This window comes from Phyllobates terribilis, unplaced genomic scaffold, assembly GCF_046119375.1.
Source record: "Phyllobates terribilis strain yellow unplaced genomic scaffold, ASM4611937v1 Scaffold_2__4_contigs__length_985480577, whole genome shotgun sequence".
Lineage (NCBI taxonomy): Eukaryota > Metazoa > Chordata > Amphibia > Anura > Dendrobatidae > Phyllobates > Phyllobates terribilis.
Genome location: NW_027362762.1, coordinates 323,687,106 through 323,700,088, shown reverse-complemented (window position 1 = coordinate 323,700,088; position 12,983 = coordinate 323,687,106). Strand labels below are relative to the sequence as shown.

General features: G+C 40.0%; 1 protein-coding gene across 1 annotated transcript in view; it reads right to left on the bottom strand.

Moving 5' to 3' along the window:
• The window catches only part of CUL4A (cullin 4A), a 92,926-nt gene that overhangs the window by 33,310 nt on the left and 46,633 nt on the right, over positions 1-12,983 (bottom strand). The window contains exon 14 of the mRNA XM_073664406.1: positions 9,769-9,879. Within this exon, the coding sequence (XP_073520507.1) occupies positions 9,769-9,879 (111 nt within the window). The remainder of the gene's footprint in view (positions 1-9,768; positions 9,880-12,983) is intronic.

Sequence of the window (12,983 nt, the reverse complement as noted above, 5' to 3'; positions counted from 1 at the left end):
TGAATTGGCCAATTTATGCGCTAAGTATCTTTGTTTTTTTTCCTATTTTCTAGAGCTGTAATGCAATTCCAATTTCATATATTTCATGTTTGTACGCTATAGCGTAAAAATACAGAGTGGAGCTTTGTTAGTTATTACTGAATAAACACGTCAGATTCCTTTCATTCTGTAAAATGCTGTGAGGACTTCAGTTTAAAGAATATTCAGTCACAGTATTTAGATCTACATGGTGAAAGTGGAACTGTTCTGGAAATGCCCGTTAAAATGTTGTAATCATTGATCTTTAGGAGTGCACTGTTCCCTTCCCACCTGTGAAGCGGTGACTCAGACCATGTGCCCACGTAGCGTTTTTGCGGTGTTTTTACAACCGCGAAAACGCTTGTAAAACCGTCTGCCATGCAATTTCGGATGTGCTGCGCCCATGATGCGCTAATTAGCGCACCGAATTCGCATTGCGTTGCAAAACGCAGCATGAACATTTCTATCGCGATTACGCCGCAAATTTGCGGCCATTGAGGAACATTGAAACGCAGCAAACCCGCAGGTATATGTGGATTTGCTGCGTTTCAAGTAAATTCAATGGCCGCGAATTTGCGGCGTAATCGCGGTGGGTGTGGTACCCAGGATGAAGAGGAGACTACAGCTCCTCTTCATCCCGGCTACCACGCGGTGAAAAAAAAAGAAATATAAAAGTTAAAAATAAAAAAAACCTGTATACTCACCTCTCCGGTCTGCTCCTGGCGGCGATCCTCTCTCCTCGGCGTCTCACGGTGTACTTGTAGGACCTGCGGTGACGTCATTTAGTCAGCTGATAGTCACGCGACCGCTGACGTCAGCGGTCAGGTGATGGTCGTTTGACCATCAGCTGACTAAATGACGTCACCGCAGGTCCTGCCAGTACACTGTTGGACGCCGACGAGAGAGGATCGCCGCCGGGAGGAGACTGGAAAGGTGAGTATACAGGTTTTTTTTATTTTTAATTCTTTTTTTTTTTTTTTTTTTTTTTTACTATTGATGCTGCATTTAAAGCATCTAAGTTGTTCACACATTATAAATCCATGCCGGTTGCACAGATTTATATTGTGTGACCAACTTGTCAAGCACTTTTCCAAGTGATTCTCAAAATCGCTTGGAAAAGTGCTTGAAAAAACGCATGCGAAAACGCATGTAAAAACGCTGAAAAAATGCTTCTCTCTGGCAGAAAAAACGCATGTAAATCTGCATGCGTTTTTTTCTGCCAGAGAGAAGCAAAAACGCTCTGCATCTGCTACGTGGGCACATAGCCTTATAGTTCAGACAAGCGGCATTGTTGCGCCGCAGACTTGACTTATGCACTTTGTCATGCTGCAAGCAGAGGCAGCTTTGCAGATGCAGTATTGGGGGAGCACAGTGACACTTACTACATAGCAACTTTTGCCTAGGAAACCGGCCTCTCTGATTAGGACAGAGAGGATTTCAAAATAAGAAGTACATTTCAAAGTTGCTTGTTTTTACAAATAATTTGTGATTTTACCGATTTATGGTGATGAGACCCTTATAAAGTTACATCTTCTTTGGAAACATAAGATGTATGGGATTGTAGCCAAGTTTATCATTACCTATGCTGATCATTCTTTAGTCCAGTATACAAGATGCAGATCTCATGCTTATAACAAACAGTATTTACCACAGACGGCTAAGGAAAGAGGGAATAAAGTTAACCGACACATACGGTTAGGTTCAGAAGTATTTGGAAAGTAACAGGAATTTCAGAACCTCATATTTGTACACTAGTACACAGAATGAAAATCAAAGCCCCGAAGGTGTGACTTAAATGGGTTTTCCCATCTCTAAGATCCTATCCCAATATTTAGTAGGTGTAATAATAAAAATTATTAGCAAATACCTTCAATTAGAAAAGTAGTATAGTTCTTCCGATTCGCTATGTCACTTACCCCATGTGCAGGGCATTGCAGTAGCTTAGATATCCACAGTTATGACCACTAAGGGCTTATTCAGATGTCAGCCATTTTTAATCAGTGTTTGAATGCCAAAACCAGGAGTGGAACATGCAGAGAAAATCTTTTAATAGTAGCTTAACACCTGTTCTGTGTTTTGGAGACACTCCTGGTATTCGCATAAAAACACTGATGAGAAATCACTGACATGTGAATGAGCCCTCACTGTCACTATACGAGTGGTTTTAACCATGGATACCTAAGATGCTGCAATGTCCTGCACATGGGGTAAGCAACATAACGAATGAGGAGAACTATACTACATTTCTAATTGGAGCTATTTGCTAATATTATTATTATTATTATTATTATACCTACTACAGACTGGGTCTTTGAGATGTTTGAGATGGGAATACCCCATTAAGCTAATTTTCAACTTTAATTCAAATGATTTAAAAAAAAAAAAAATGAATTCCAGCCATTTTCAGAGGCTAAATTCCAACTGTACAAATAATTATGTACAGGTTATCATACTTCTGTATTGTGAAGCAGTCTTATCAATTTTGCACCATTTCAATAAATGTGAGAAGAATGTATAGCTTCATGTACTTCACAATTTCTTCCACTAGTTCTATCAAGAGTCACATCATTAGTTAACACCAGTAGCCCACTTACAGTGGCAGACATGGCGATGCCATAAGAATTCCTTTTCCACAACTGACAGATGATCTGGTATGCTTGAGATCATGAACACTTACTTTCCTTACTATAGAATCATAAAATGTTACAGTTGGAGGGGACCTCCAGGGTCATCGTGTCCAACCCCCTGCTCATTGCAGGATTCACTAAGCCATCTCAGACAGATGTCTTTCCAGCCTCTCTTTGAAGACTTCGATTGTAGGAGAACTCACCACCTCTCATGGCCGCCTGTCCCACTCACTGATCACCCTCACTGTCAAAAAGCTTTTTCTAATATCTAATCTGTATCTTCTCCCTTTCAGTTTCATTCCATTGCTTCTCGTGTTTTCATGTGCAAATGAGAATAAAGATGATCGCTCTACACTGTAACATCCCTTCAGATATTTGTAGACTGCTATTAAGTCTCCTCTTAGCCTTCTTTTTTGCAAGCTAAACGTTCCCAGATCTTTTAACCGTTTCTCATAGGACATAGTTTGCAGTCTGCTCACCATCCTGGTAGCTCTTCTCTGAACTTGCTCCAGTTTTTCAATGTCTTTTTTTTAAATGTGGTGCACAGAACTGGACACAGAATTCCAGATGAGGTCTGACTAAGGAGGAGTAGAGGGGGATAATTACTTCACGTGATCTAGATTCTATGCTGCTCTTAATACATCTCAGAACCCTTTTTGCCTTTTTTGCAGCTGCATCACACTGTTGACTCATGTGCAGTCTGTGATCTATAAGTATACCCAAGTAATTTACACACGTGCTGTTGCTTAGTTCTATTCCTCCCATTCTGTAATTTTCTTTTTTTTTTGCCCAGATGTAGAATCTTGCATTTCTCCTGTTAAATACCATTCTATTAGTCGCTGCCCATTGTTCAAGCTTATCTAGATCCTCCTGAATCCTCTCTCTGTCTTCTCTAGTGTTAGCTATCCCTCCTAGCTTTGCATCGTCTGCAAATCTGATTAGTTTAACTTAAGTTCCCTTATCCGGATCATTTATATAAATGTTAACCAACACTGGGGCCAGGGCAGAGACTTGTGGTACCCCATTTGAAACACTCTTCCAATTGGATGTGCAAGCATTTATTACCACTCTTTCAGTACGATCACTGGGACAGTTATAAATCCACCTAACCGTAGCCTTTTCAATCCCATACTTGGTCATTTTTTCAATAAGGATAGTATGAGATACTTTATCAAATGCTTTGCTGAAGTTGAGATATACTAGATCTACCGCCTTTCCCTGATCCACCCAGTCAGTGATTCCATCACAGGAGGAAATTAGATTAGTAAGGTAGGACTTGTTTGTTACAAAGCAGTTCTAGTTTGTTACAAACACATACTGTTCTTTTCCCATCACTCTGGTACAAGTTAAAGGGAACCTGTCAGTAGGATCAACCCTCTTAAGCCGTTTATATGGGCATGTAGGTCATAAGAAGCTGAATAATATGATACCTTGATATCGGTGATCTTACTCCAGAGAAGTACACATTTTTCTTAATATTTAAATTAGGTGTTAAAATTTATGAGTGGATTTCTCTAGAATAATACATTGGATCACAGATATCCAGGTATCACTTTATTCAGCTTCCTATGACCCACACGACCATGTAGATGACTTAAGAGGGTTGATCCTACTGACAGATTCCCTTGAAGCCTGCATCGTCACCTCTCTGGAATAAATATTGAGAGTCCCATGAACAATTCCCAAATACAGTTTCAACACCCTTAATTTGAGAGGTATCAGGCCTCATTTAGCAGCTTCGAGGTCAATTATCCATTAACTTTTGAGATTGTGAAAAAGAAGGTTCTATATGGTTAATGCAAGATTTTTGCAATACCCCTTGAATTAGAGCTGCAAGTCTATACTTCAATCACATCTTACATAGTAACATAGTTTTTAAGGTTGAAGGAAGACCAAGTCCATCTAGTTCAACCCATAGCCTAACATGTTGATCCAGAGGAAGGCAAAAAAAAACCCATGTGGCAAACACTAAGCTCCACATTGGGGAAAAAAATTCCTTCCCGACTCCATACGACAATCAGACTAGTTCCCTGGATCAACGTCCTATCAAGGAATCTAGTATATATAACCTGTAATATTATACTTTTCAAGAAAGGCATCTATGCCCTTCTTAAATTTTAATAGTGAATCACTCATTACAACATCATGCGGCAGAGAGTTCCATAGTCTAACTGCTCTTACAGTAAAGAATCCCCGTCTGTGATTATGATTAAACCTTCTTTCCTCCAGACGTAGAAGATGCCCCCTTGTCCCCATCTCTGGCCTCAGAGTAAAAAGATCAGTAGAAAGGTCTTTGTACTGTCCCCCCATATACTTGTACATAGTAATAAGATCACCCCTAAGCCTTCTTTTTTCCACACTAAATAACCCCAAGTGTAATAACCTGTCTTGGTATTGCAGACCCCCCAGTCCTCTAATAACCTTGGTCGCTCTTCTCTGCACCCTCTCTAGTTCAGCTATGTCTTTCTTATACACCGGAGACCAAAACTGTACACAGTATTCTAAGTGTGGTCGCACTAATGACTTGTATAGAGGTAAAATTATGTTCTCCTCATGAGTATCTATGCCTCTTTTAATGCATCCCATTATTTTATTTGCCTTTGCAGCAGCTGCCTGACACTGGCCACTAAACGTGAGCTTGTCGTCCACCAATACACCCAGGTCTTTTTCAGTTACAGTTTTGCCCAGTGTTTTACAATTAAGCATATAATTATACATTTTATTTCCTCTGCCCAAGTGGATTACCTTACATTTATCCCCATTAAAGCTCATTTGCCATTTATCAGCCCAAGCTTCTAGTTTACATAGATCCTCCTGTAATATAAAATTGTCCTCCTCTGTATTGATTACCCTGCAGAGTTTAGTGTCATCTGCAAATATTGAAATATTACTCTGTATGCCCCCTACAAGGTCATTAATAAATATGTTAAAAAGAAGGGGGCCCAATACTGACCCCTGTGGTACCCCACTGTTAACGGAGACCCAGTCTGAGTGTTTTCCATTAATAACCACCCTTTGTTTCCTATCACTGAGCCAATTCTTAACCCACATACATATATTTTCCCCTATCCCCATTGTTCTCATTTTATGTATCAACCTTTTGTGTGGAACCGTATCAAAAGCTTTTGAAAAGTCCATATACACAACATCCACTGCATTTCCTTGGTCCAGTCCAGAACTTGCCTCCTCATAAAAACTGATCAGATTAGTTTGATAGGAACGGTCCCTCGTAAACCCATGTTGATATTGGGTCATGAGGTTATTTTTCTTCAGATACTCTAGTATAGCATCTCTTAAGAAACCCTCCAGGATTTTACCCACAGCAGAGGTTAAGCTTACTGGCCTATAATTTCCAAGTTCAGTTTTTGTCCCCTTTTTGAATATTGGCACCACATTTGCTATACGCCAGTCGTGTGGTACAGACCCTGTTATTATGGAATCTTTAAAGATTAAAAATAATGGCCTATCTATGACGTTACTTAATTCCTGCAGTACTCGCGGGTGTATCCCACCCGGGCCCGGGGATTTGTCAACTTTAGTGGTTTTTAGATGCCGCCGTACTTCCTGCTGGGTTAAGCAAGTGACATTTAATGGAGAATTTTTGTTATCACTAATCATGTTTTCTGTCATGCGATTTTCTTGTGTAAATACGGTTGAAAAAAAATCATTTAGCATATTGGCTTTTTCCTCATCCTCATCCACCATTTCACCCAGACTATTTTTAAGGGGGCCAACACTATCATTTTTTAGTTTTTTACTATTTATGTAGTTAAAGAATATTTTGGGCTTATTTTTACTTTCTCTGGCAATGATTCTCTCTGCCTCAATCTTTGCTGCCTTGATTTGTTTTTTACATAATTTATTTAATTTTTTATATTTATTTAATGACTCATCACTACCTACTTGCTTTAGTTCCCTAAATGCTTTCTTTTTGTCACTTATTGCGCCCCTTACAGCTCTATTTAGCCATAGTGGTTTCCTCCTATTTCTAGCATGTTTATTCCCAAAGGGTATATATTGTGCACAGGTCCTATTCAGGATGTTAATAAATGTCTCCCATTTGCTTTGTGTAGCTTTATGTCTCAGGATATCGTCCCAGTTTATTGCACTAAGATCATCTCTCAACCGTTGGAAATTTGCCTTCCTGAAGTTAAGTGCCCTTGTAACCCCTCTACTACACATCTTATAAAAGGTTACATGAAAACGTATTATTTTGTGATCACTATTACCCAAGTGACCCCCAACTCGTATATTTGATATGCGGTCTGGCCTGTTAGTTAATATTAGGTCTAGCAGTGCCCCCCTTCTTGTTGGGTCCTGAACCAGTTGTGAAAGGTAATTGTCTCTCATAGTTGTCAAAAACCTATTACCTTTGCTTGAACTACATGTTTCTGTCCCCCAATGTATTTCAGGGTAGTTGAAGTCTCCCATAATAATGACTTCTCCTTGAGTCGCTGCTTCATCTATTTGCTTTACGAGGATATTCTCCGCTACTTCCATTATTTTTGGAGACTTATAACAAACCACTATCAGTAATTTATTTTTTTTGTCCCCCTCCCCTTATCTCCACCCACAGGGACTCTACATTTTCATTAGATTCACCTTCAGTACAGACCAAAAGTTTGGACACACCTCATTTAAAGATTTTTCTGTATTTTCATGACTATGAAAATTGTACATTCACACTGAAGGCATCAAAACTATGAATTAACACATGTGGAGGTATATACTTAACAAAAAAGTGTGAAACAACTGAAAATATGTCATATATTCTAGGTTCTTCAAAGTAGCCACCTTTTGCTTTGATGACTGCTTTGCACACTCTTGGCATTCTCTTGATGAGCTTCAAGAGGTAGTCACCGGAAATGGTTTTCACTTCACAGGTGTGCCCTGACAGGTTTAATAAGTGGGATTTCTTGCATTATAAATGGGGTTGGGACCATCAGTTGTGTTGTGCAGAAGTCTGGTGGATAGACTGTTAGAATTTGTATTATGGCAAGAAAAAAGCAGCTAAGTAAAGAAAAACGAGTGGACATCATTACGTTAAGAAATGAAGGTCAGTCAGACCAGGTCAATACCACACAGAGTTCTAGCAGCAGACACATCTCTTCAACAACTGTTAAGAGGAGACTTTGTGCAGCAGGCCTTCATGGTAAAATAGCTGCTAGGAAACCACTGCTAAGGACAGGCAACAAGCAGAAGAGACTTGTTTGGGCTAAAGAACACAAGGAATGGACATTAGACCAGTGGAAATCTGTGCTTTGGTCTGATGAGTCCAAATTTGAGATCTTTGGTTCCAACCACCGTGTCTTTGTGCGACACAGAAAAGGTGAACGGATGGACTCTATATGCCTGGTTCCCACCGTGAAGCATGGGGGAGGAGGTGTGATGGTGTGGGGGTGATTTGCTGGTGACACTGTTGGGGATTTATTCAAAATTGAAGGCATACTGAACCAGCATGGCTACCACAGCATCTTGCAGCGGCATGCTATTCCATCCGGTTTGCGTTTAGTTGGACCATCATTTATTTTTCAATAGAACAATGACCCCAAACACACCTCCAGGCTGTGTAAGGGCTATTTGACCAAGAAGGCGAGTGATGGGGTGCTACACCAGATGACCTGGCCTCCACAGTTACCAGACCTGAACCCAATCGAGATGGTTTGGGGTGAGCTGGACCGCAGAGTGGAGGCAAAAAGGCCAACAAGTGCTAAGCATCTCTGGGAACTCCTTCAAGATTGTTGGAAGACCATTTCCGGTGACTACCTCTTGAAGCTCATCAAGAGAATGCCAAGAGTGTGCAAAGCAGTCATCAAAGAAAAAGGTGGCTACTTTGAAGAACCTAGAATATAAGACATATTTTCAGTTGTTTCACACTTTTTTGTTAAGTATATAATTCCACATGTGTTAATTCATAGTTTTGATGCCTTCAGTGTGAATGTACAATTTTCATAGTCAAGAAAATACAGAAAAATCTTTAAATGAGAAGGTGTGTCCAAACTTTTGGTCTGTACTGTATATCCTCCCGCAAGATGGGTTTTAAGGATGATTTTACATATAAACACCCCCCCCCTCGCTTGTTTGTACGGTAATTTCTGAACAGACTATAGCCCTGTAAATTAACTGCCCAGTCATGGCTCTCGTCCAGCCACGTCTCAGATATCCCTACCATGTCATAATTATTTTCCAACAAAATTAATTCTAATTCTTCCATTTTGTTGGTGAGGCTTCTGGCATAAGTGTACATGCATTTTATGTATCTCTATGTACCTCTATTCCTTCTTACTTTATTGACTGTTCTAACCCCACCCCCAATTTCTTTATTTGTGCCCAGATCACTATCTGCACTATCTTCCCCACCTATAAAATGAATACCCTCCCCCCCAATCCCTAGTTTAAACACTCCTCCAACCTTCTAGCCATTTTCTCCCCCAGCACGGCTGCACCCTCCCCATTGAGGTGCAGCCGGTCCCTAGCGTAGAGTCTGTAGCCAACTGAGAAGTCGGCCCAGTTCTCCAGGAACCCAAATCCCTCCTTCCTACACCAGTTCTTGAGCCACTTCTTTATCTCCCTAATCTCCCGTTGTCTCTCTGGCGTGGCACGTGGTACCGGTAGTATTTCAGAGAATACCACCTTGGAGGCCCTTGCTTTCAGCTTGCAGCCTAATTCCCTGAAATCATCTTTAAGGACCTTCCACCTACCTCTAACTTTGTCATTTGTGCCAATGTGCACCATGAACGCTGGGTCCTCACCAGCCCCTCTCAGTAATCTGTCAACCCGATCAGCGATGTGCCGGACTCGAGCGCCAGTTAGGCAGCACACTGTTCGACGATCCCTGCCTTTGTGACAGATTGCCCTATCTGTTCCCCTAATAATTGAGTCCCCCACTACCAGCACCTGCCTGGCTGCCCTGCTCTCCTATTTCCCTCTTTACTGGAGCTGACACTCTTGATGGCATTGCTTTGAATACATTGAAGTGGCATAAAGTTATTAAAATATTGTCACTGTCCAAATGCTTCTGGACCCGACTGTACATATTGAGCATACACATATTTACTAACCGACCCAATAATTTAGAGTCACACATATGAGGGGTGCCATTGCTACAAACCTTCATACATACCATGTTTAAGTTTAGATAACATTGATTTCTCCGAATCAACAGATGCACTCTTTCCCACCAACAGTCTTTTAGCAAGGTCTTTTTTATAAAAAGCTTCAAACACATCTTTACCTATAAAATAAATGAAAACGACAATTTGTACATTAAGAATGGGAGGAAAACATCAAAGTCTTATTTTGACCCCTTACCGCCAAAGCCACCTTTGATTTTTTTAAATCTGACGTGTCACTTTGTGGTAATAACTTCGGAATGCTTCCACATACTTCGTGATTCTGAGAGGGTTTTCTCACGACACATTGTACTTTATTTAGCAGTAAATTTAGGTAGATTTGCATTTGATTATGAAAATATCTCAAGTTTGACAACAATTTTAAAAAGATTTAATTTTTTAACTTTTAATTTTTATGCCCATAAAACAGATAGTCATACCACACAAATGAGTTAATAATTAACACTTAGCATGTCTACTTTATGTCAGTATCATTTTAACAACTTTTTTTCGTTAGGATTTTAGAAGTGTTAAAATTTTAGCAGTATTTTTTCATGTTTTTTTTCAATTAAACTTATAAAACCGGTTTTTGTTAGGGACCACTTCACTTTTGAAATGATTTTGAGGAGTCTATATGGCAGAAAACTCACAAACAAAAAAACAATTTTAAAAACTGCACCCCTCAAAGTATTCAGAACTACATTTAGAAAGTTTGTTAACCCTTCAGGTGCTTCACAGCAGTTAATACAAAGTGGAAAGAAAAAATGAAAATTTTAAATTTTTGTTTAGGGAAATGTTGCATTAGCCCCAAACGTTCCATTTTCACAAGGGTAAAGTTAGAAAATAGACCCCACAATTTGTTGTGCAATTTATCCTGAGTACATTGATATACGACATATGTGTTGGGAAACTACTACGGCGAACGGATGGGCTCGGAAGGGAAGGAGTGACGTTTGATTTTTGGAGCAGAAATTTGGCAGCAGGAACCCCAACAAGTGACTACATTTTGGAAACTACACCATCTTGAACCCAAAGGTACTTCACAGAATTTGTTTTGTTATACACATGTGTATTTCCTTTTTGTGTATTGGAACACCACAAAAAAAAGAGAAAAAAAGGCAAAATGGACATCATTTAAAACAAAACCTAAAAAGGGGCTGGACATTGTTGGCACCCTCAACTTAATATTTGGTTGCACACCCTTTGGAATAAATAACTGCAATCAATTGCTTCCTATAACCATCAAGATTTGTACTCCTCTGTACTGGAATTTTGGACCACTCTTCTTTTGCAAATTGCTCCAGGTCTCTCATATTTGAAGGATATCTTCTCCCAACAGATCTCTCCACAGGTGTTCAATGGGATTTAGATCCGGACTCATTGCTGGCAACTTCAGAACTCTCCATCACTTTGTTTCCATCCATTTCTGGGTGCTTCTTAAAGTATGTTTTAGGTCATTGTCCTGCTGGAAGACCCATAACCTAGGATGCAAACCAACTTTCTGACACTGGACACTACATTGCTACCCAACATCCTTTGGTAATTTCATGATGCCTTGCACACAGTCAAGGCAACCAGTGGCAGAGGCAGCAACACAATCCCAAAACATCTTTGAACCTCAACCATATGTGACTGTAGGTACTACATTTTTTCTTTGTAGGCCTCATTCCATTTTCGGTTAACAGTAGAATGATATGCTTTACCAAAAAAGCTCCATCTTCGTCTCATCTGTTCACAAGATGCTTTCCCAGAAGGATTTTGACTTGCGTACATTTTGGAAAACAGCAGGCTAGCTTTTTTATGTCTCTGTGTCAGCTGTGGGGTCCTCCTGGGTCTCCTGCCATAGTGTTTCATTCAAATGTCAACGGATAGTTTGCGCTGACACTGATGCACCCTGAGCCTGCAGGACAGTTTGAATTTCTTTGGAACTTGATTGGAGCAGCTTATCCACCATCCAAACCATCCTGCGTTGCAACCTTTCATCAATTTTTCTCCACCGTTCACATCCAGGGAGATAAGCTGCAGTGCCATGGGTTTTAAACTTCTTGATTACATTGCGCACCGTGGGACAAAGGAACGTCAAGATCTCTGGAGATGGACTTGTAACCTTGAGATTGTGGATATTGTTAAACAACTTCGGTTCTCAAGTCCTCAGACAGTTCTCTTCTCCTCTTTCTGTTCTCCATGTTAATGTGTGGCACACACAATGCAAAGATTGAGTCAACTTCTCCCCTTTTCATCTGGTTTCAGTTATGATTTTCATAGTGTCCACACCTGTTAATTGCCACAGGTGAGCTGAACGAGCATCACATGCTTAAAAAAAGTTGTTTAGCCACAATTTTGTCTGGCCCATTTTTGGGGTTTTGTGTGAAATTATGTCCATTTTTTTTTTTTTTCTGTTGTTCCAATAAGCTCAAAAGAAATAAACAGGTGTATAACAAAAAATGCAGAATTGCAATAATTTTCTGGGAGAAATACTTCATTTTCTTGAACAATTTTAAAGGTGTCAACACTTCCGGCCATGACTGTATAACTTTTTATATTGTTCCACTGACAGCACTAATAAAGTCTTTTCAACATTTTTATTTACAAACAGCCCCCCCCCCTTTTTGCAATTTTTTTTATGGTGTTTACTGTATGGGATAATAATAATAATGTGACAGTTTTATAGACTGTCGTTTTGGATGTGATGATACCAATTATGTGGCTCTTTTGTTTTTACATAAAATTGCATATTTATTGGAGAAACTGTGTGGTTTTTTTGTTCTATTTTTTTTTCAAATTTATATTTATACAATTTTTTTTTTTTTTTTTACACATCTGCATCCTGCACTCCAAAGCATCAACATGGTCAGTCTCCACCAGGAATCGGTAAGCTCCGATAACGAATGTCACAGTTTTCTGCACTGATGTTGCTGGTGCTTTGGGGCACAAGTGGCAGCCCCTTCACTTGACAAATGCTGAAAGGTTCTTTATAGATGCAGTGCTTGTCAATTGAAGGGGACAGCACTCCAAAGCATTGGCAGGATTAGTGCAAAGACAGACGTCTGTGAGCTAAGCTTGGGTGCTCAGGCACCCTGTCAAGCATTTTAAGGGAGCTTCGCCTACATTAGGAGCAGAGTGACGTGCTCTTCTCACTCCATCCAGATACTGTGCAGGGATTTGGGGGGGTATAGGACGTAACAGACAGGAAGAAGTGTCTACGTGTCAATTAAGGATCACATTG